General features: G+C 40.9%; 1 protein-coding gene across 1 annotated transcript in view; it reads left to right on the top strand.

Moving 5' to 3' along the window:
• The window catches only part of PIK3C2G (phosphatidylinositol-4-phosphate 3-kinase catalytic subunit type 2 gamma), a gene marked incomplete at its 5' end in the record, with an annotated part of 290,505 nt that overhangs the window by 98,139 nt on the left and 166,914 nt on the right, over positions 1-25,452 (top strand). The window contains 3 exons of the mRNA XM_084630371.1: positions 3,247-3,435; positions 21,868-21,961; positions 23,590-23,684. Coding sequence (XP_084486497.1) covers positions 3,247-3,435; positions 21,868-21,961; positions 23,590-23,684 — 378 coding nt within the window. The remainder of the gene's footprint in view (positions 1-3,246; positions 3,436-21,867; positions 21,962-23,589; positions 23,685-25,452) is intronic.

The following is a 25,452-nucleotide window of genomic DNA, read 5'->3' as shown; positions in this document are numbered from 1 at the left end:
AGTAGGTTTCCGGTATAGGGTGGTGATTATGTGACCATCATTTATTAGCACTGTAGTGTCCAGGAAGTGGATCTCTTGTGTGGACTGGACCAGGCTGAGGTTGATGGTGGGATGGAAATTGTTGAAATCATGGTGGAATTCCTCAAGGGCTCCTTTTCCATGGGTCCAGATGATGAAGATGTCATCAATATAGCGCAAGTAGAGTAGGGGCATTAGGGGACGAGAGCTGAGGAAGCGTTGTTCTAAGTCAGCCATAAAAATGTTGGCATATTGTGGGGCCATGCGGGTACCCATAGCAGTGCCGCTGATCTGATCCTACCTACATGCCTCCAGCTTTCACCCTGACCACACCTCACGATCCATCGTCTACAGCCAAGCTCTGCGATACAACCGCATTTGCTCCAACCCCTCAGACAGAGACAAACACCTACAAGATCTCTATCAAGCATTCTTACAACTACAATACCCACCTGCGGAAGTGAAGAAACTGATTGATAGAGCCAGAAGAGTTCCCAGAAGTCACCTACTACGGGACAAGCCTAACAAAGAAAATAACAGAACGCCACTAGCCGTCACCTTCAGCCCCCAACTAAAACTCCTCCAACACATTATTAAGGATCTACAACCTATCCTGAAGGATGACCCAACACTCTCACAAATCTAAGGAGACAGGCCAGTCCTTGCCTACAGACAGCCCCCCAACCTGAAGCAAATACTCACCAGCAACCACATACCACACAACAGAACCACTAACCCAGGAACCTAACCTTGCAACAAAGCCTGTTGCCAACTGTGCCCACATATCTATTCAGGGGACACCATCACAGGGCCTAATAACATCAGCCACACTATCAGAGGCTCGTTCACCTGCACATCCACCAATGTGATATATGCCATCATGTGCCAGCAATGCCCCTCTGCCATGTACATTGGTCAAACTGGACAGTCTCTACGTAAAAGACTAAATGGACACAAATCAGATGTCAAGAATTATAACATTCATAAACCAGTCGGAGAACACTTCAATCTCTCTGGTCACGCGATTACAGACATGAAAGTTGCGATATTACAACAAAAAAACTTCAAATCCAGACTCCAGTGAGAAACTGTTGAATTGGAATTCATTTGCAAATTGAATAAGATACAATTAACTTAGGCTTGAATAGAGACTGGGAGTGGCTAAGTCATTATGCAAGCTAACCTATTTCCTCTTGTTTTTTCCTACCCCCCTCCCCTCCTCAGAGGTTCTTGTTAAACCCTGGATTTGTGCTGGAAATGGCCCACCTTGATTATCATACACATTGTAAGGAGAGTGATCACTTTAGATAAGCTATTACCAGCAGGAGAGTGGGGTGGGAGGAGGTATTTTTTCATGCTTTGTGTGTATATAAAAAGATCTTCTACACTTTCCACAGTATGCATCCGATGAAGTGAGCTGTAGCTCACGAAAGCTTATGCTCAAATAAATTGGTTAGTCTCTAAGGTGCCACAAGTACTCCTTTTCTTTTTGCGAATACAGACTAACACGGCTGTTACTCTGAAACCTTTGTTTATTATAGTAATTTGCTTAAAACTACTACTACTAGAAAATGACACTAGGTAAAATGTCTCTTATGTGGCCCCTGTCACTATCATATCTGAACAGCTCACACAATTATGAATTTATTCTCCTCACATCCCTCTGAGCCAAGGAAAGCAAATTGTCTTTCCTCGCAACACTGTACCTCATGTTTATTGTTTGTACTGCCAATACCCATTCCAAATGCTTGGCAAATTCAAAATTGATTGAAGGAAACCTTTTTTCACATAACGCACAATTAATCTGTGGAACCCATTGCCATGAGATATTACCAAAGCCAAAAACTTAGCAGGATTCAGAAAGGGATAAACTATTTATTTGGCCTAAGACAAAGTTGGTGTTATAGCAGATCATGGTGGGAAGTGTTTAGAAGTGGATGCAAGCATTCACGTTTCAGAGCTTGATTCAACTTCCAACTATTGGGAGTTAGGAGAAAATTTTCCTGAAGGCAGGTTATCCCATTACTACCCACAGCAGGGATTTTTGAAGCTTCCTCTGATGCTGGTTACTGTCCAGGATGGGATGTTGGACAAGATAGATAGGTCTGATCTAGTGTGGCAACTCCTATGTTCTTTCAGAGCCTTAATGATATTTATAATGTTAATTCTGAATTTTGTCTATTTGTAATTTATTGTACATTTTTAAGGCTTGTTTTAAGTGCTTGAGTTTCAGCTAGGATTGCCTGTTTACATTAGCAATTTTATCTTGATGAAGTTTTTGTTTGTTTCTTTGTTTGTGATGATACCAAACCCTAAGATTTAATGAGGCTATTTGTTTTATGGACCAAGAAAATGCATATGAATTGTTGGCGCATTTAAGGACATATGGTACATATTAACCTGATGTTCTTTTCATTGGCTTACTGATTTTTGCAATATTGGGGGATGCCAAAGCATTTTATTAATATGACATTCGCCCTCTCTGTGGGGTAGGTGGCACTACACCCATTCTGCAGATGAGTAAAGTGAGGCATAGCAGGCCAGACTGGTTTTTTGAAAGAGGTTTGCCTGACAAGTTTGCTATTTTCCAGGATAATGAAAAGCATATTCCATTCTATATGATAGATTCATTCAGTTTCTAGTAACAAGTGATCAGTCAGATACTTAGTACTTATACCTCTTTGCACACCCTGTGCAAGGACCAAGAACAATCATGGGGTGTGTGTGTGAGAAAGAGAGAGAGAGAACACATCGCCTTTTTAAAAGTCTTGTATCCTAGAATGTATATGAATGCTGTCACCTGAGTTGATCGGTGGTGGAGAGCGGAGGAGTGAAAGTTGACTACCTGTGTTATAATCAGTAGTTGTCACCACAGTTAATTAGAGATGCTATAGAATAGGCAGTGGACATCACAGTAATTTCTCTGGCCAAAACTGCACACACTAAAAAACGACTGTGGAGAAAAAGAGAGAGCGAGCGCGACCTTGGCAATGTGAAATATCTGTATGTGCATCTCTTTTGAGAGTTCATCTTTATATGTCCCAAGGCTGACAGATCCAGATTATAAATATCACTTCTTCATAAGAGCTGGTGTGCAGAAAATGATATCCCATTCCAAGGAGAAGAAGTAGCTAGAAAGCAGTACCCTCTCTTTACAATAGTTTGCTGCTACAAACTAGGCTCTAGGTGGTTTTAATTTCAAACTGAATTTCTAATCTTCTCTTCCAGGTTGTCAGAGCAAGAGAGAAGATTTTTATGGTTTTATCGTTCCTACTGCAATAATGAAAACTGTTCTCTTCCTTTGGTACTGGGCAGTGCCCCCAGTTGGGATCGAAAGAGCATATCAGAAATGTATACTGTGTTGAGGGAATGGATCTTTTCTAACCCTTTGGAGGCACTTGGGCTTCTGACTTTCAGGTAAGAGAAAATTAACAAAGTCAGAAAATGACAATAAACAGACTCCTAGTCTTCTGATTAATTCAGCACTTTGAGTTGCTTAGTATAATACCAAGCTTTGGTTCATTGACTGTCTGCTTTCAGCTTTCCCTCTGTATCAAAATGAAGATGTAATTGGAACTCTTGAGCTGACCTTCAGTTGAATGCGCTGGCCCTGCCTTCTTGCCTGAGAAATTTGCTATTTTGCAGGATAATGAAAAGCATATTTCATTCTATATGATGGATTCATTCAGTTTCTAGTAACAGGTGATCAGTCAGATACTTAGCACTTATACAACACTTTGCATCTTAACGCTGCTGTACAGACACAAAGTGAGTAATGGAGATGGGGCTGAACCATGCTCCTAGATCAAGATGCTACCTCAAAGTGTGTATCTGGAAATGACCTTTGCCACTGGCCCTTCTTTCTGTAATAGAAACATCCCAAACTTTGGGAAAATTGAGAACTGGCTTCTAATGTTGCACTCTCATTGACTTTCAGAGAGAGCTGGGTGTCTTTTGTGCATCAGAAAGTGTCTCTGCTGTGGAGGGTACCTTTTAACCTGTGACATACATGATCTGCAGCAAAATGAACCTGTGTCAGCAAACGTATTTTCTCAGGTTATTTTGGGGGAGGGGAGGCTTGTTTTAAGAAATCTGCCTGTGAAAATGTCACACAATTGGACAAAATGAGGGTGCAAATGATGCACTGTCAAGCCCTTGCTTGTCTGGGTGTTGAGCTTTCTACGATTAAAGCTGCAAATCCTGCTTTGCAAACTGATTTACTAGCTACAAACCATGTCTTTAGAAAAGAAATAAAAAGGAGAGGTTTTGGAGACTTCATCTAATCCTTTTGCCCAGTGAGTAAGGACTTCATACCCTCATTACTCATTTACAAAAACAGATACTTAAATATATATATTTAAAAATAACCACAGATAATTGTTACTTTCCAGCATTATTCTTATCCCCCTTCTCTGGTTTAGGTTTGAATCCAAAGTATTAAGCTTCCCCACATACATACGAACATCTCCTATTGGAATGTAATGGGAGTTCTGCATGCAAAGATCTTGAAGGATTAGGTCCGTAGTGCATGGAAAGCCCTTTGGAACATTTGTGATTGTGCTCAAGCAGTGTATGTGTGCATACCATGTTTGCCATCATTGCAATATTTCTGTGCTTTCATGACTTACCAGAGCACCCTTTTATTTCATGTTGGAACAAATACAAGGACAAGCACCACAATTGATGTTCTCTCTCCAGACCGGCAAAAGTCTTAATGGTGATTTAGGGAACACGCCAAAACAGAACCTGTTAACTGGTTACACCTACAGTTGGCATTTCTGGAGACAAAGGGCTCAATTATTCCTTGAAGATCCAGCTCTACATTGGGTGTGGTATGCAGTTTTATAGCCCCATCCAAAAGGCATTGTGACTCACATTGGCCTGAAAGCCTTTCACAGAGCACAGTTGCTATGCTACATTTTTATGATGTGTCTTCACTGAAGTCCGAAAGTATGGTTGCAGCAAATGTAGGCACACCTGAGCTAACTTTGATCTAGCTAGATGAAAGCTAGCTTGAGTAACAATAATAGTTTAGCTGTTGCAGCATGGTTGGCAGTACAATCTATCCTCCTGAGTACAATCCCACCCAGAACCCTGGGTACATATTCGATCATGTCATAGCCACTGCTGCTGTGACTACTTTGTTGTTGTTACTCAAGCTAGCTTTTGTATAGCTAGATCAAAGCTAGTTCAAGTAAACCTACAGGAGTCACAACAGCACCTTCCAACTGCAGCACACCCTTATAAGATGCAATGTACACACCACTCTGAGTCTGTCCAGCTCTGCAAGTTGGCATGGCAGGGTGGGCTGAGGTCATAACTCTGACTCCTCCAATGCAGTCTGCGGAATGGCTGGCCAAGAGTAAATACTTGTGATTTGAGAGGGAAGGTTCCCCTAATTACATACCCTCACAGGAGATGTGCGCACCCTGGTTTATATTTTACAAACATGTTAACAAAAGAGGCCAGGGATCTCAATAGAAGTTGTCTTTTCTTTAGATATTCTGACTAGAAATATTTAATGTCCCTGGCAAGTTGCATGTGTGTTTAAGACGAACTGGGAAGCTGTCTTTGGGGATTAGGGGTAGTACACTGCTCACTAAATGTCCATTTTTAAAGGACCAGTTTCACAGATGGCTGAACTGCTAGAGGGGGGTGGGGGTTCAGCTGGCTGGGATTGTGGTGTCTTGTTTTGAACCTATTAAATAATTATCAGTTAAGTAGTAGCAGTGGCTGTATTGCTAACTTGGCTTCACATTCCCACTCTGACCTTCAATCAGTTTGGACTGCAGGTGCATTGACTAAGCTGTTTGGGAAGGCTTGCTCTACTCTGGTCTGAATTATGCTTGGCTCTGGCAGCTTTTGCCCTCTGCTCCTGATTTCTCAGAGCAACGAAATGTCCTCCTAATTTCTTTTGACTATGGATTAACCTACAAAAGGATGTCATATGCAAACAAAAGGTGGGGTGTGTCTAACAGAAATGCTTCTTATCTCAGCGTGTGTTTTCTCATGTGATCCAATAATGAGTATTCTCCATTTAATTAAAGAGTTGTTTCATGAGGACTGGAAGGCTCAGGGCTTGATAATGGGATCTTTGATCTCTGGGTTGCTAGTTCAAATGTAGTCCAATGTGATGGTAACCAGAAGTCATTACCATCTGATGATTGTTCAGTGGCTTGTGTACATGAAATAAGTTGGCTGGTCTCTGGATAAATTTCTACATCACAGAAGTTGCCATGGCATCTGTCACCATTTGGCATGTTTATTATCAGTCTCATCCATGAAACTATGGGTCAAGATTTTCAGAAGTGACTGGTAATTTTGGGTGCTTCGGTTTTTGGTTGCTGCAGTTTTGGATTGCTTTATTTGAGACATCTTAAGGGACCTGATTTTCTGAGGGTGGGTGCTCAGCACTTTCTGAAACACAGGCTAGGTGCCCAAAAATCTCTAGTCACTTTTGAAAGCTTTGGGCTAAAGAGACTAAATTACATGACCTTCTCAAAGCAAGGTTAAAGGACATTTCCTGAGCACTAAGCTCACTTTTGCAAAGGGTAAGAGGAAAGAAAAGAAGTCACAGGAGACAACATTCAATTGTCTTGATCGCAAGAAGTCAGTACATCCCATGCAATTTAGTAAGAGTTGCAGATGCTTGGTGCCACTCGGGATCAAGCCCCAATGTTCAGAGCACATAATACAGCTCTCTCTGCAATATAGTGTAGGTTTAAAATTTTTAGTTGCTCACAAGCCTGTTAAGTGTAATAGATGCATCTCATTCTTCTGGCATATCTCCCCTTTTGCTGACTATCTTCTCTACTTTACAAGCACTACTCTAGGCAGACTAATAATAAGCTAGTCATTTATGCACTAGAAAAGGAGAACTTTCCTAAACTGGAAACACATTCATGCTACGTTTCACAGATAAATTTAGTAGCATTCTTGCATCCAATACATGCATCATGCATGGATTCTTAGGGCCTCCCAGGAGCCAGTCCTTAAAAAACAATTTAAAAAACATTGAAGAGCTCTTTAATGAAGGAAGGAGAGTAGAGGGCAGAATAAGATTTTACACTCATAGTTTTACCTCTAATTTCAGGGAAGGCTGATTACAAACTACAGTCTGAAAAATATAAATTTTCCCAAGGCAAAGGGTAGAAAGCTGGTCCCTCCTCCCCTGCACTGCTGGCTGCTGTCCTGTGCATCTCCATTTTCATCATTGGCTTCCCTTACTTACCTTCCTTGGGAGAAAGCCAAGATTTTAGTTCAACTCTCACTTCTCTGTGTGGCACACCAGCCAGGGAAATGATACAGGCACAGTTATTGTGGTGATGGAAAAAAGCCAAATGCAGTGTTATAAATGCCATCATATACATGGCGGGCACACTTATACCCTATATACATGTAGGGCAGGTGCACCTAAAAATTGTCAGGCTATTTTGCTTTTCAGATTACATACTGTGTTCTTTTATATTTGGTATTTATGAACAGATTAGCTAACCTGAAGAACAAAGTAACTAGATAACAATTTTGAGTGTACATGAAATATCAGAGCTTCACAGCACTCAGCAACAGCTCCCCACAAAAGACAGATAGTACCAACCCGCTTTTTACCACATACAAGAGAGAGAAACAAATTTTCCTGCAAACTGTGGGTTGGACTCGGGCTGCACAACTACAAGGACCTAGGGACTAGAACCCAGGTTGGCAGAGCCTCGGGTGGCTGAGATTCCCACAGTGCCACCAAGAACCATGCAGAGGTGCAGCCAGGGAGCATCATCGTGGAGAGTAGGCACTGCAGGAAGTACCGCCCACGAGACCTAGAGTGATAGTACCCTGTGGCCCTGTGATTGGCCAAGTGCCCCTACTTCACCCCTTTGGTTGGCCCAGGAAGTTTTCTAGGTAACTACACAGACCTTGGACTGCTGCAGTGCTAGACTTTGCCTTGTCTCCTGATCTCTGACTTCAACCGCAACTACTGTCCCTCGATTCTAACCCAGTACTGCCTCTGATATCTGGACTTTGACCCCAGCCTGACTCTGATTCTGACTCTTGTTTATGGGACCTGGCCCTGCGATTCCTCCAGCTCCTGCCTGGTGATTCCTGTTCCTGGTGGAGAGACCTCCGCTAAGCTGTGACCACTAGGCCAGACCACCTACACCCCACGCACTTACAACAGGAGAGTAAGGAGGAGTAAGAACCCCTCTTATATCCCACTGCATGCTAAGAGGATCTTCACTTCAGGCATATGGGATAAGAAGGTTTGTGCCTGCTTGAGCCATTCCCAGAATAGGTGGACAGAGAGGTGTGGGAAATGGACAGTCCTCACTCCATCCCCCTACTTGTTGACCAGAGTTGCTAAGCGAGCCCTTTTTCTAGACCGGAAGTAAATTGTTACCACCCAGGCTCCAAGAGGAAGCAGGATTAGAACTGATAGGGTTTTGAGTCTTCTCTACTAGGCTTTATGGGTCCCTGCAGAGTAAGCTGCCAGGCATAGAGTTTTAATCTCCAGCTTCTTGAGGAAAGAGGGTCTGGTTGCTCTCAAAAAGATCCTCAGGCTAGTGTGGTTGCAGTGCCTCAACGATAACAGATGGAAGAGAGGCCGGCCAGTTTCCTTCAGATACTAAAGGAGGTAGCATGTGGGGTAGAATGTCATTGGAAGGCTTGAAGATAGCAGTGCTGGATAAGGGCCCCCAGTGTTTGGTCGGGCGGTGGGGGTGGGGGTAAGAAAGCAAGAGTGTTTGGGATTAGATCAGTCTCTGGAGGTTTGAATTCCTGAACTTGAACATCCAAATGAACATTAAGAAGTCAGTTTGTGGACAGCCGCTCTCCTTCTCTGCTGCTGGATTTATTTTGTGAATACCATAGTTATATGGACCCTACAAAATGCTGGAATCCCTAGTTTTTGCCCCTGTGACTATATGAGATTATCCTTGTAAAGAGTATAAGGGGAGATGTTAACACGAGTGTACTGGCAAAATAACAATATCCTTAAACTTCCCTGCTTCTCTTCTTAGTCAGAATACCCTTCTTCACCTCCTGATCTGAACCTGATGTCAGTGTTCATTACTTTACTAGGTATAGTGGCTAATGTGTCCCATCCCAAATGTGGCTGCACTATAGAGCTGGGTAATGTTAAGTGTAGTCTAATTTGTAAAAGTGTGGTGAGACATCTGAAAGTCACTTCACAAATAATAGTAAAAATACCTGGTGATTTGGGGCTAAATTCTGTTCTATTACTCCAGTGCAAATCCGGATTGACTTCAGTGAAGTTGCTTCAAATTGCTCCTGATGTAATTAGGAGTAGAATTTGGCCGGTTTCCTCCACATCAATAGCAGAATGCCAATAAAATAATTGAGTAAGAAGCAGTTAGATTATATCTTGTCTGTTGAATCTCTTTGATTCTGAAAGTTATTGTATATGTATGTACAGAGTAGAGTAAACACAGGCTTATCTGCCATGTAAACAGGGATGTTACTACACATCATTTGGTAGTTGTATTTAGATTTACAGGACAGACAAACTGTAAAGTCATGAAACTGCTATGTATTAATGTTGTAATAGACGACACTGCAATAAGTGGCAGATCATTACTAAGGCATTCAATAGCCTTTTCAGTATCTTTAACTTTGATTAAATCTTTTGCTGGCAAGCACACATAGTTAAAATGGATACATATTCTGGGTGACTTGCAGTGTTTGTGCACAGATATGCAAAGGTAGGCAGAAAGCTAAACACCTAAGGACCACCTGAAGGTTGTGTAAGTAAGATGAGGAGGACATTTGTTGTCCTCTGGAAAAATATAAGATCCTAGCCCATGGATGATTTCAAATGGAAAAGCCTTATTAGAAAATTTATTCCTACCCCTCCTCCTCTATCAATCATAGAAATGCAGTGCTGTAAGGGATCTTGAGAGGTCATCTAGTCCATCCCCTGGCACTGAGCCAGAACCAAGTATAACTACGCTATCCCTGGCAAATGTTTATCTAACCTGCTTTTGAAAACATCCAAACTTCCACTGCCTCCCATGGAAGCCTGTTCCAGAGTTTAACTGTCCTTACAGTTAGAAAGTTTTTCCTAATATCTAACTGAAATCTCTCTTGCTGCAAATTAAGCTATTTTCTTCTTGTCCTACCTTCAGTGGTCCTGGAGAACAATTGATCACCATCCTCTTTATGACAGCCCTTAACAGGTCCACTCTCGGTCTTCTTGTCTGAAAACTATGCATGCCCAGTTTTTTTAACCTTTCCTCATAGGTCAGGTTTCTCAACTTTTTACCATTTGTGTTGCTCTCCTATGGACTCTCTCCAGTTTGTCCATGTTCTTATTAAAATGTGGTGCCCAGAACTGGACACAATACTCCAGCTGAGACCTCACCAGTGTCAAGCAGAACGGGACACAGGACCTCCCATGTCTTACATATGAAACTCCTGGTAATTCACCCCAAAATGATATTAACCCTTTTTCAGCTGCATCATGTTGTTGGTTCATATTCAATTTGTGATCCACTATAACCCCCCCAGATCCTTTTCAGCCTAGCCAGTTATTCCCCATTTTGTTGTTTTGCATTTGCTATTTTTCTGAAGTGTAGTACTTCTCACTTGTGTTTACTCCATCTCATCTTGATGATTTCAGACCAATTCTCCAGTTTTCAAGGTCATTTTGAATTCTAATCCTATCCTCCAAAGTGTTTGCAGTCTCTCCCATCTTGGTGTCATCTGCAAATTTTCTTCACTCCATTATCTAAGTCATTAATGAAAATATTGAATAGTAGTAGACCCAGGACAGACCCCTGCAGGATCCCACTAGATATGTCCCCCAGTTTGACAGTAAACCATTGATAAATACTTTTCAGTATTGTATTTCAATCAGTTTTGCACCACATTATAGTAGTTATACCAAGACCACATTTTCCCAGTTTGCTTATGAGAATGTCATGGAGGTATGTTTCAAAAGCATTTACTAAAATCAAGATATATCACATCTACAGCTCCCCCCCCCCCCCGCAGTAGGCCAGTAACCCGATCAAAGAAGGAAATTAGGTTGTGTGACAAAGTTCCTCCTCTGCCTTGGTGGGTCCTGCGCTTATTGGCAGATTTGCTCGCCTCAGAGGTTCACGGCAGCCCTCAGTTTGGCCACTTTCATGGCTCAAATCTGCCGGTCACTCAGTTAGCCTCATCACTGGCCAGCATGGGGAAATGGAAGAAGAACAATCCCTGCAGTCTCTGCTGATCCACCTAGTGGATCGGGAACAGGCCAGAGACCTTCCCCTCTGGTGGAACCCACAGTCCAGGTCAACTCCTCCGGTATCAAGTAGGGAGTTGGGGGGATGGAGGGATGGGGGGAACCCGGGCCCACCCTCTACTCCGGGTTCCAGCCCAGGGCCCTGTGGATTGCAGCTGTTACAAGAGCCAGCTACAACTCCCTGGGCTACTTCCCCATGGCCTCATCCCAACAGCTTCTTTATTCTCACCACAGGACCTTCCTCCTGATGTCTGATAATACTTGTACTTCTCAGTATTCCAGTAATACGCCTGCTCACTCTCAGCTTCTTGTGCCTCTTGCTCCTTGCAAGTGCACCAGAAACTGAAGTGAGCTTCTTTTTAAACCCAGGTGCCCTGATTAGCCTGCTTGTCTTAAATGATTCTGGCAGCTTCTTGATTGGCTGCAGGTGTTCTAATCAGCCTATCTGCCTTAATTGTTTCCAGAAAGTTCCTGATTGTTCTGGAACCTTCCCTATTACCTTACCCAGGGAAAAGGGACCTACTTAACCTGGGGCTAATATATCTGCCTTCTATCACTCTCCTCTAGCCATCTGGCCTGACCCTGTCACAGTTGATTTGGCATGACTTATTCTTCACAAATCCATGTTGACTATTCCTTATAACTCTATTGTTGTCTAGGTGCATACAAATTGATTGTTTAGTAATTTTTCCAGTGTCTTCCCAGGTGTCAAATTCAAGCTGATTGGTCTATAATTTCCTCGGTTCTTCTTTGTTCCCCTTTTTATAGATAGGTACTATGTTTTTTTCTCCTCCAGTCTTCTTCTCCAGTCATCCTGGCACTCCATGATTGTGAGGCATATCATAACCAAGTGGCTAATGATGTCAAATTTGGCTTAACCAGGGGTGACTTGAAGCCAGCATTCCGCACCATTCGCAACCTCAACAGACAAGAAGTAGTCACTACAAATGGCATCCTGAATGACAGCCAAGGCCATCCATGTAAATCGGATGATGACATTCTCTCATACTGAGTGGAATATTATCACAGTGTCCTGAACCATCCTCCAGCTGCCTCTTGTTCAGAGCTGGATGATCTGGCAGTCACTGCGGTTCTGGATCCAGATGCACCAACACTGGATGAAGTGAAGTGTGCCATCTCTAAACTGCGCAGCTGGTGCTGATGGCATCCCCTCAGAGCTACTAAAATGTGCTATTGATACTGTAGCAGAATCACTTCTGGTCATCTTTCATCTGGTGTGGAGAACTGGAACCCTGCCAACTGCCTGAAAGGACGGTATTGTGATCTTACTCTATAAGGGCAAGGGACCATGCACAGAATGTAAGAGCTATGGGCCGATCACCTTGCTCTCCATTCCAGGGAAGGTATTTGTGCATGTTTTGCTGGCATGCCTGGAGCCTTTGCTACATCCGAAGCATTGTCCCCAACAGTCAGGCTTTACAAGGAACAGGTCCACATTAGATGCCATTTGGCCCTTCGCTTGTTGTCAGAGATACATCGTGAGTTCAGGAAGCCTCTGCACATAGCATATGTTGATCTTAAGGCTGCATTTGATTCAGTAGACCATGTCGCATTATGGAAGGCCTTAAAGGGCATAGGTGTCCTTACCACTCTGCTGGACTTGATTAGAGAGCTGCACAATGGAACTGCTGCTCGTGTTCATCTGAGGAACTAGATGTCAGTGCCTTAAATGACTGTCTGGTGTTAGGCAGGGTTGTGTTTTGGCCCCTGCACTCTTTTGTTGGGCAATGGATTTCATAATGCAACATTCCGTCCGGTCCATAGGCCTTGAGATCGGTGATCTCTCAGTCACAACTTGACTACGCTCATGACGTTGTTCTTTTAGTACAGAGCCCTGACTGATTTCGTGAGGCACTCCAGCATATGGAGGAGTCATCAGCTAAGATTGGTCTCCATGTTTCATGGTCAAAGACAAAACTGCAAAATCTAGAACCAGGTCCACCCGGGACTCCAATCTCTTTGAACAACAAAACTGTCAAATCAGTTTCCAGCTTTTGTTATCTGGGCTCTATACTTGCCAGCTCCTCCAATTCTCACATGGAAGTTCTTCATCGGATTGGCATCGCAGCATCTGCCATGGACCGTTTACAATGGATATGGAATCAACACCATCTTAGTATGACAACCAAGTTCAGGATTTATTCAAGCTGCATCCTTCCCATTACTGTTATACAGCTGCCAGACATGGACACTACAGTGCTCAGACTGGACAAAGCTGGAGGCTTTACACACAAAATGTCGACATTGTATATTGGGCATAAAGTGGAATTACTTCATTTGTAATGCAGATGTTTTTGGTCGGTTGGGTGTACAGACTACTGGGGCCATTGTCCGCAGGCAGCACCTTACGTTTTTCTGACATGTTGCAAGAATGCCAGAAGATGTTCCAGCGGATGCTGTTCTCTGGGTGGCTTGTAACATTCGGGATAAAATTCCACCAACTGAGGGGTGGAGGCAGCTCAGAGGCAGACCCCCTATTACATGGGTTCATCAAGTCTGTTCCAATGTGGGGCTCTCAGACCGTCAAGCCTTTGCGGTTGCACAGGAACGGACCAAATGGCAAACGATCACTATGGCTGACTGTCTGGCTAAGCCTTGAAGAAGAAGCAGTAGTCTTCTGGGATCTCACTCATCACCATGAGTTCTGAAAGATATGCTAATGGTTCCAACATTGTTTCAGCTAATTCCTTAGATACCCTAAGATGCATTTCATCAGGTCCTGCCGACATGAATACATCTAACTTACCTAAATATTCTTTCACCTGTTTTTTCCATATTTTGGCTTGTGTTCTTTCCCCCTTGTTAATATTAATTGTGTTAAGTATCTGGTCATCATTAACCTTTTTAATGCGTATTTTACTTCAATCTTCACTAAACACCTCAGCCTTCTTGATGTTGTCCATTATTAGCTCTCCTTCCCCGCTAAGTAGAAGACCTATGCTTTCCTTCATCTTTCTCTTATTCCTAATGTATTTATAGAACCTAATCTTATTTGCTTTTTATGTTCCTTGCTAGGTATAACTCATTTTGTGCCTTAGCCTTTCTGATTTTGTTCCTACATGTGTGTGCTATTCTTTTGTACTCATCCTTAGCAATCTGTCCATGCTTCCAGTTTTCGTAGGATTGTAATAATTTTCAGGTCACTGAAGAGGTCTGGATGGGACCATACTGACCTCTTACTATTCTTCCTGTCTTTTCATCACATTGGAATAGTTTGCTATTGTCCCTTTAATATTGTCCCTTGGAGAAACTGTCAGCTTTTTTGTCCCTTGGAGAAATTGAACTCCTTTTTCCCTTATGTTTTCTTCCCATGGACTTTACCTAATAGTTCTCTGAGTTTGTTAAAGTCTGTTTGGGGGGGGGGGTGTTAAGTCCATTATCCTGATTCCGCTGCTCTCACTCCATCTGTTCCTTAGAATCCAAAAATCATCATTTCATGATGATTTTCACTCACATGCCTTCCACCTTCCCTGTTAGTCAGAATCAAGTCTAAAATGGCTGTCCATCTAGTTACTTCCTCCACCTACTGAAACATAAAATTGTCCCCAAAACATTCCAAGAACTTATTGGACATATTGTATTTTGCTATATTACTTTTCAATGCAGGATATAGTTTCCAGTAGTGGAAATATCATATATTTAAACTGATGTATACTTGATCTTAGGATATGTCTACACTAGGAGCACTTTATTAGAAAAGAAATATTGGCATACTATATCAGCAAAGCACTCCTAGTGTGGATGCAGCAACACCAGCACGGATGCATTTGTACCAGTGTAGTAAAACCATGCCCTATGAATGAAACAAGCTATTCAATAAAAGGCCAGCTTCACCAATATAATTGTGTTTATGCTAGAGACTTCTGCCAGCACAGCTATGTCATTCGGGGATCACAACTCTTCACACCCCTGACTGACGTATCAAAGCTGGCAAAAGTCTGTAGTATGGACATAACCTTAGTCAAAAGGCCACAAAAATATGTAAAAAAAAATAAAGTACAAATGCAATGACTAAATTCTGCCCTTTTAAAGATCTATGGGCCAAATTAATACCTATGTAACTCAATAGTGAATTTAGCCCCAGGAGCCCAACTTGAAAACGTTGGGTCATGTGTATCTCTCAATCTGTGGGAGCTGCATATGCAGTATGAGGGTCAGTATTAGGGTTGTCTAGCTGATCTCTATGCAGAGCTTGGAAACAGCCAGTATGCATCCATATACTATAAGTGGTGCTTTTTTAAAACTACTGTAATGTTTTCTAGAATTTCAGATTTTGGGGGCTTTTTTTTCAAAGCAAGTCCCAAACTGTTAAGGGAAACTGGGACTGGGCATTGAGGTTGGGGAAGCCTGGGAAAGGAGACGGGGACTGGGTGCCCTGGGGACAAGGGGCAGCTGAAATCAGATGAGGGTCTCGGGGAGGAGACAGTGACTGGCAGAAGAAGGGAGTGCAGGATGAGGGGAGATAGATCTGACATAGAGCTGGGTGAGAACTGGTACTGGTGGGGCAAAGTTAGGACAAAAAGCAAGAGATACAGTGTGGGAAGATTGAGATTAGACGAGGAGTCTGGTACTGAAAGCCAGTGTGGATGGGAAACATGGGGAAGAAAGATGACTGGAAGGCACCATGGTGGATGGGGATGAGGACCCTTGAGAGAAGAAACTGGGACTGGTTGGGCACGATGTTTGGGGACCACATGAGGGAAACTGTGAATGGCTGGACAGGGAGATGGAGAGCCACTGGAAGAAGACTGAATGATTGGGGTGGGAGATTAGAACAAGAGCTGGTTGGGAACTTTTCAACAATTTATTTTTTTAGGTTGGAAAATGACAGTTTGTTGAAACTGCAACTTATTGTGAGAAAATACCAGTTTCAATGAAACATCTGGCCACAGATCAAGAGAGAGACCAACCCCAGAACTGATCAAGTGGCAGAGGTCTGGATTTAGAAGTTCCAATCCTTTTGATGAACTGTGTGGATGTCGAGATGATACCATGTGATGGAATTTGTTTTTTCAGTTTTCTTTTTATAAAAATCTAAGAAATTACACCCAAAACGTACATTATTCTGGTTGCAAAGTCAAGCATTCAAAATGTTGAAATGTCAGAGTTAAGGTTGACTGTTTCACCTTAATTTGACACCGTTGTGTAAGTGCATTGTGATAAACTCTTTAATTACATGACCACATACTATTATTCCACAGGATTTTGGGGCCACACAAAGAAAAACGAGGAAAAAACAAAATATTGAATAGCTGCTCATTAAGTGAGCACTGTCCATCCTGTGCACTGAATAAGGCAGGGATTCTGTGGAAACAATAGTATGTGATTACATAATTAAAGAATATCCGTGTGTACACACAGGTTACGTAGGCATCCTTAATTCTGGCATTTCCTAACTTTTGAGTGTTTGACTTTGCAACACACACACGAGAGAGGATATCCCTTTAGATTATTACAACTGAAATAATAGTGAAAAATCAAACGTCCCTTTCACCGTTTATACTGCTTGCTTACTTTCTGTACTGCATTCAGTCTAGATAATGAAGTTACACTGGTCAGTTTCATTTTCTAATTTTCATGAATTAGCACAAAGCTGCTTCAATATTTTGCTTACAGACCTGCAGAGGAATGTTGAAATGATAATATTTTAAAAAACAACTAGTTTTCATTGTAAAACAAAAAAAAATCTAAAATAGTGGGAAAAAATTCTGTTCTTGTTAAGTTCTGTAAATCTCCAGTCTCAATCTATTTATAAATATAAAAAAGCACAACAATAAAGCTTAATTTTGTAACCTAAATCTTAGTTCCGTATCCATTTAAGTATTCATTGACACTTCTGTCTGCCTTCGTAGGCATTTATAAAGCACCCAGCAACATGGTATCCTACGCTTCTTGGAGTTCTGAGGCTCTAGGAATCAATGTATCGATTATACTGGTCTGGAAGTGTAGCTGTCTACATTTCTGACAAATATTATATCCTTCATTTCACGGCTCAGATTTGCAATACCATGTGGGACAACACAGCAGAATGTAAACTGTTTATACAAAATGAGAGCAGGGCTTACAGCACTGCATGGCATACGGTAAACTTCTCATAGGTGGCATGTGCCAGAAAGGCGGCATGTGAGATACCTTTCTCTACTAAAAGGAGCATTGCACGCTATAAAATACTCCAACCTCTACAGTAAAATATTTCCATCCTATCTACCTAACAAATATGTATGAGTTCTCCAACATATTGTTGTTTGAGATCATACATTAAAATTAAGACTATTTTATCTGTTACAAATGAAAACTATAGATATGCATTAATTGTAGTAATTGATTCTTAGATCTAAAAGTCTCTAGGGAATGTCACAAATTCACATGAAGTCTCAGCAGTGCTAGGTTTTTTATTTGGATCTGATTTAGCTGAACGATGTAGCTCAAAACACGTTTCCTTTCTGGATACCCATATGAAGAGAATCAAGAACAGTTGTTCTTACTTCCAAAGCAAATTGCAATTTGCTTACTCAGCTCAGAATCCTGTTTCAGCTGTCAGTGTAAAGTCTGAAAGGAGATACAACTACATTAAGGGAAGTTATAAACAGGAAGGTGGTCAATTATTTTCAGTAGTTAGTCAGGAAAGATTAAAACATCATGCATTTAAAGCAGTGGTAAGGACATTTAGGGGAAACACTAGGGGAAATACTCCAAGAAACAGTACAAGCTACCAAGGAAAGATTGTTGGAGTCCCCGATGCTGCAAAATGTTGTTAGACTAGATTTGACATTGTGTTTTATGTATTACCCTTTACCAGTAGCACCACCTATATGCATTCCCAGTACAAATATATGGAAAGGCAGAGTCCTTGCCATGAAGTACACAGTACCTGAAAAGATAATGAAGAAATAGAACAAAAGTAGGAGAAAGGAGTATATCATGCAAGTAAGATGGTCAAGGTGATTGGAGGATCAGGAATAATTTAGGGATGACTGAAATCAGTCCTGACACAATGCCTGAAGATTCACTAGATGACTCCGCACTTATCTACGTAGCAAGTTACTGCACAGTAAGCCTGACTGTGAATCTGCAGCATATGAGCTTGCCATGTAGTAATTCACCATGTCAACAAGTCCTTACTAAAGGACCCCTCTCACCTAAATGGTTTACATGGCTAGAAGAAGCTGGAATTTCTAGTAATGCAAAGGATAGGTTTATAAAATCATGACTGGCATGGAGAAAGTAAATAAGGCAGTGTTATTTACTCCTTCTCATAACACAAGAACTAGGGGTCACCAAATGACATTAATAGGTAGCAGATTTAAAACAAAAGGAAGTATTTTTTTCAACAACGCACAGTCAACCTGTGGAACTCCTTGCCAGAGGATGTTGTGATGGCCAAGACTATAACAGGGTTCAAAAAAGAACTAGATAAGTTCATGGAGGATAGGTCCATCAATGGCTATTTGCCAGGATGAACAGGGATGGATCACTTGATGATTACCTGTTCTGTTCGTTCCCTCTATGGCACTTGGCATTGGCCCCTGTTGGAAGACAGGATACTGGGCAAGATGGATCCCTGATCTGACCCAGTATGGCTGTTCTTATGTTCTTAAGTTTCTGATTCACATAGGGTTTCTGAACCAAATCGTAATAGTTTTTAAGAAGTAGAATGTAAGAATGCTACTTTGGCATGGCAGAATACTGACTGAATTTTACATTGTGGAGCTAATATTTCTAAGGATGTTCAATGTTCATCCTAACCAAAATAATCCTGAAATACAGATAAATAGAAAAAGAATCAGCACCACTAAATGCTCTCTCTGTGGCCCCAAACAGCCCAAAAATTCAAGAGCAGGGATGGTGGTTACTGTTTGGATTGAACAAGTTGTCACTTGGTTAACACAATTGGTCTATTACTCATTCCCTTGGAAGGGTTCTGCTTGACCTCAAACTGACCTTCACATATACAAGCTGAACGAAACCGTTTAGTAACTGAGAGCAATACAGAATCTCATCCAAAAACAGAGTGGCAAGAGCCATGTTTGCTGAAGCAAGCTCTAGATTTTTACTTCAGTGTGTACACCTTTCAGTGCATTGTGACACTAAACAGATCTCTTTAAAATAATTTAGAAACATAGACACATTTCACACTACAGGTCTTAGCAAATTAGTTTTAAGGAATCAAACCATTAGCAGTTGGATTTTCTGGAACGGTTCAAATAAGAAGGTTTCTCATTCTTCGTCTGGTTGGGGAGAAAACAGAATTTTGTCATTGTAACATTTCACATCTTCGAGCATTGACTGCTCCCAAGGACAAGCAGTAACTGAGTAATAACATTTTCTGCTTGACTTGGTGCCTGTATAGAATATATTTCACTCTCCAGTAACCTGTTGAACCAGGAGAGAGGGGAAAGGGAGGTACTGATTCCCATACTATCAGCGCAAGTTTAGCTCACAACCCTTTGGAGAAATTACCTAGTTTGATGATAAGATAATAAGGGGATTCGGGTTTTTTTTTAATTTGTGATCTTCATTCAAATACATTTTGTTCTAAATAACTATGTAAAAATTAAAGTAGCAGCTTCAAATTCATAGTATGTTGCCTGACATTACAAAATAATTAACTCTTGTAAAATAGACCAATTTGGGACTAAAATGATCATTTATTTATAAAACACCCCACACACACACACGGTACTCTGAGCACTACACAAACAATTAGACAATATTAAAAACATCATCAAATATGCACCATAAAGATAAACAAAATATTAAAGAGACAAACACAGTGGCATCATTAAAAAAGAGTTTGGAAGGGATGTGCTATGGATGGGCTATGAATGCAGTGCAGAACCTGGAGCTTTCTAACAGGTCCAAAATATAGTCATTCCATTTTTTAAAACTATTTGAACACGCACAGCAATTTGATTATCAAAGTGTGTAGGGTTTTCTGGTTTGTTTTTTAAATTTGATTATACTTAAAAGTACCTCACTAGAATTCCAGGGTACCCAGACACTTCTGCACAAAACTGCCTACACAAGTTCTTCAGTCTCTCTCAATTGTGGAAACTTTATTACTCTGCTGGTGACCATTGCTTCTATTTTGTTGTTGTCTTTCATATTTTAGTTTTCATTTATTTTCAAGTGAATTGAATGCCCTGACTGATGACTTGGAAGAGTGAAGTCTTCTGTTAATTTACAGAACAGACATCGCATGGGCATCAGCAATGCCAGCTTCCAGACTGCCTCTGCTAATGTGCAGCTGGCCTGACCTGAAAGGAATCCCCTTTGGATTCAATGACAGCTCAGTTTTCAGTCCCCTGTCAGCCCTTGTCATCCATATCTAGAGCATCAAATAGACGAGACTGTTCCTGAGATTTTTTCAAAGGAGCCTAAAGGAGTTAGGCTCTGAAGTCGGACTGAAATCCAGTGAAAGTTGCGCACCAGATGTCCTTAAACTCCCAGTGATAGTGTCTGTTTAGAAGTGGTGGGGTTTTGTTTTCTGTGATGCAGATGCTTGACCTGAAGGGACTGGATTGAGCCTATCAACCCATTTCAGTGTGTCCCCTGAACATACGATGGTAATGATGCTAATGACTTCGGACAGAGTTGAGCAAATTCTCTGGAGGTGAAAAGCTGCATAGCCCATTACTAATTTGCTGAGTAGAGCTTGTCAAAAATTACAATTACTTTTTGCAGAATATTTCAAATGATTTTTTTTAAATTCTCTGAGAATTTTTCAGTTTTTGAAAGTGAAAGCTGAATTCTTTTACTGATTTTTTTCCCTCAATTTCTGGTTTATTAATGAAAAACTGAAAAATGTTTTGCTAAAATTTTTGGTTTGGGTCAAAAAGCCATATTTCACCAGAACATTTTTTTAATGAAGACTTTCTGACCAGCTGTACTCCTGAGCCATGAAGTTTTGTCCTTAATATAGAGCTAGTTGAAAATTTTCCAGTGGAACATTTTTCCACTGGAAAATGATGTTTCATCAAAATCTAAACTTTCCAAGGCAATGTGTTAATTTCCATGAAATTTCATTTTGGAAAAAAAATTTTAAAAAGCATTTTGATTTTTCATTTTGAAATGATTGTTTCCACACTCTATATTGTATTATAAATAAATTATAATATATAATAAAAGTCAAAATCAAAATGAATCGACAATTATTTTCTAAAAAATATTCCAATGGAAATTTCAAAAGTTTATCTTTTAATTCTGATTCAGAACAAAAACAAATGTTGAAATGTTGGAATTTCCCATGCAATGGAAATTCTGAGTGTCAGCCAGTTCTGAAAAAGAGCTGCAGAAAGCTCATACTTTGCTTCATATACTAGTGTGTAACTATGGGACTGAATTGGTAATTATAGCTCAACCGAAAAGAGGTACATGGAGATCAGTGTAATGTTTTTTTGTTGTAAGGTATAGTAAAAATCTATGCAATTTAAGTTATCAGTCATATGTGTTTGACTCCTATTACTGTAAAACTGATTGATCTTCTTCTCCCATTTCTTTAGCATTTTGTATTGCTGAGAGTCATGAGAATTGTAATGTATCAGCAGCAGCTCAGTAATACCTAATGACCTCTATTTGTTTTGCGCTAGTTTTCCAGATCAAGACATTCGCAGAACTGCAGTCCAACAAATGGAAAATCTGTCAAATGATGAATTGTTGGAATACCTCCCACAGCTGGTTCAGGTAATGAAAAAATTGATAGCTAAGGAAGTTCTCTAGTCAGATCAATGACTTCATTAAACACTTTTAATTCTTTCAGTCTGATTGATACATTAGTGGAAGAATAAGCAAGAAAGTAAGATCAGCTGATGCAATGATTGAGTTAACTACAGGGCTGAACTATAGATTGTGCTCTACTCAAGAGAATGTGGTTTGCTTCTCAACGTTGCTGATTGGATTTCTGTGTGTTCTTCCTCTGGAAAAAAAAATAGCATCTGAAAAAAAAAAGAAAAGGAGTTACGACCAATAGCACACACCATCAAATCAATGGCTGGTAGTGGCAGGGCTTCTCTGCAAGAAAAGTAGTGTTTGGAATCACAGTGAGTTATTTACTTTTAGATATCTACGCAAAATAGCCAAATACAGTTGATGTAAGGATGGGAGAAAGATGCCACCAATGTGGATGGAAGAGAGCAATTTGCGTGCTGAATAATCTTTCATTATATACGTTGTCTTTCTTCATAAATGATCCCAAAACACTTTATAAGATGTAGGACAGAATGTCCCAACTGTTTTCTCAAGCGTTTGCAACCATGGCTCAGTGGATATTTTCTTGGGGTCCAGGAAGAGATGACTGTCCCCAAAATATTGTCTTTCCTCCATACAGTCTTTTATAAATGTTTCTCCTACAGCTCCTGTGGGGTCAGAACCCTTCAGATTATGCTGGGGTGTGTGCTTGTGGGAGGGCATTGGGGGGGGGGGGAAACCCAGGAAGAAACCACTTTCAATGGCATGTAATAATTAAGTTAATAGAGGACTGAACTATAGATTGTGAAAGAGTCATAATCCTAGAATTTAAGGTCAGAAGGGACCACCAGAATGTCTAGTCTGACCTCCTGGATAGCACAGGCCACCAACACCACCCAGCACCTGCACACTAAACTCAACAACTTAAATTAGACCAAAGTAGTACAGTCCACAAGAGACTAAACTACTACATGCCACAGACAAAGAATAGGTGGGACAGAGATGCACCAGTGGCTGAGGCCCCTGTAATGGCAGGGAAATGTTTAAGTGAGAGAGACCCAGATAATCCTGACAAGTGACCCATATCCTGTGCTTCAGAGAAAATCTTTGTCGGCAAGTCTTTCCATTTGCACCCTGTATCTGTCTTGTCTATTTAGACTTTATGCTCTTTGGGTCAGAGAATGTCTCTTACAATATATCTGAGCAGTACCTAGCACAAGTTCTAATCTCAGTTTGGGCCTCTAGGTGCTACAGTATTGTTTTAGATAGATATAGATATATAGTATAATTTTTTTAAATTATTTGTTTTTAATTCCAGGGAATCATTTAGGAATTTGAATCTATTTTTAATTTTCAGAGGGACTGGTGTGTCTCCAAGCACATCTCACAGGATCAGATTGAATTTAGTCTCTGCACCTGTACTGTCCTCACAAAAAAAGGTTGATGCTAAAGTCCTGACTTGTCTACGCCCACGGCGTTTTTGGGGATGTTCTGCATCTATTGGGTTGTCACATTTAAAATAAATTAAATACATAAATAAATAAAATCTTTGTCAGGCCATTTTGTTTTAAAGTTAACACAACAGAAACAGCATGTAAGTGAATGTGGTTTCTCTATCTGTTAAGGTTATCAAGTTTGAGTGGAGTCTCGAAAGCCCCCTTGTGAAACTCCTGCTGTGTCGCTCTCTACAGAGCATCCAATTAACTCATCGACTTTACTGGTAAGATCGTCTAATATACCAGATTGTCCATTTCATTGATTGTTAATGAGCTTTGTCCACTATGTTTACAGCACACTCTCACTATATTCAAGATCAAGTAAATTAGGAAAATAGTTTTACTTTCCTAATACTCGTTTCAGCACTGGGTCTGAGTGAACCAATTTAAATAAAAGAACCACCTACCTGAACCTGCATCCAGGCCCTTAACAAGGGTTTTATTTTTAAATCTTTAGTTCACTTTCCACAATCTTGAACTTTCTAGTTTCAGCCAGAAATGGTAGTACTGAAATATTGCCCAAAAATACTTCCAAGCACACTGAGAGCAGGACATATTGGCTATTTCATGAAGAAACTTGTTCTTGAGAGCTTACCAACCTGACCTCAAAAATTCAAACTTTTGGATGCATATCAAAGCCAAATCACTAAACACTTTCCCATTACTAATCACCATACATTATTGTAGGCTAGATCCAAAAAGTTCACACTACATAGAAAATTCTTTGCTTCATATACTCTCCTACCTTTCTCCTGCATGTTGACTAGATTTTCAAAGTGATTTTTGCATCATGGGTTGGATTGAGTCCATCCAGCATTGGAACCTGTCAACCTACCCAAACCACTAGGCTCAGAAAAATCCCTCCCACAGGACCAGCAAGAGCCAGACTTTGCTTAAAACTCTCCTCATCCCTTCTCCAATTCACCTGATTGTTCCTTCTCCAGGCTCAGAGATCTGTCATCTCTCCATGGAACATCAGGTAGTGGCTCGTAAACACAGTTTGAGAACCTCTGCCATAGCGACTTAACAGTATCTGTTGCAGAGCCAACAACTGGTGCATTATTGACCGAGGCTTAGCTTTCCCAGCCCCTAATACCAACTAGCTCTGTTTGGTGGTATTGTAGTAACCCCAAACCTGCCAGCCAGAACATGAATCCTTGTGTTTTACATACAGTAACTGAGAAGGGAAAAAAAATTCTGTATCAAGCATTAACTAGGTAGGGGATTTTTGACTAATTTCCTATTAAGCTGATCTATAACCATGCAACACGCTCATGTGTGTAGTAGTGTGAGAGCTTCTATCCTCTGTTGTGGGCAGCCACTGGAAGGCCACATTATCATACATGTACAGGTCTGACATGCCATCCAGTAGAGGACAAATATATATGAACAGACAGCCAATCACAGTGTCTGGGATATTTGTCATCGGCGCATGGTTAGGCCTTTGCCCTGGAGGAGGTTCTCATATATAGGCCAATCTGATAAGTTATGTGGCTGTGGATCAGGGGAAAGAGCTGCTGTAAGTGGTGGTGTACATTACAGAGACTAATAATAGTGTTTTAGAACCAGTTACTAGGTTATGAGCTGGAAATAACCATAACTTGATATCCTCTAATGTACTTCCTGAAGTTAAATGTTTGTATTAATCTACGTGCATATAATAAGAAACAGGGTGTCCAACCGTTATTATTCATTATGGAGATGTAATACATCATATTGTGACTGCAGCTGTCTTTTGCTGGCTGGACATTCTGTGTAAAAGCCATTGCAAGTTTATCTCATGTGATAGTTTATCTCAGCCACTGTTTGCCAGAAGCTGGGAATGAGCAACAGGGGATGATTTAGTTTGATGATTACCAGTTCTGTTCATTCCCTCTGGGGCACCTGGCACCGGCCACTGTCGGAAGACAGGATACTGGGCTAGATGGATCTTTGGTCTGACCCAGTAGGACCATTCGTATATTCTTATGTGATGATTATTCTACACACTAG

The sequence above is a fragment of the Lepidochelys olivacea genome (assembly GCF_965140295.1).
Source record: "Lepidochelys olivacea isolate rLepOli2 genome assembly, chromosome: 1".
NCBI lineage: Eukaryota > Metazoa > Chordata > Testudines > Cheloniidae > Lepidochelys > Lepidochelys olivacea.
The sequence above is the reverse complement of the archived record's forward strand: the minus strand, read 5'-3'. Positions and strand labels throughout refer to the sequence as shown.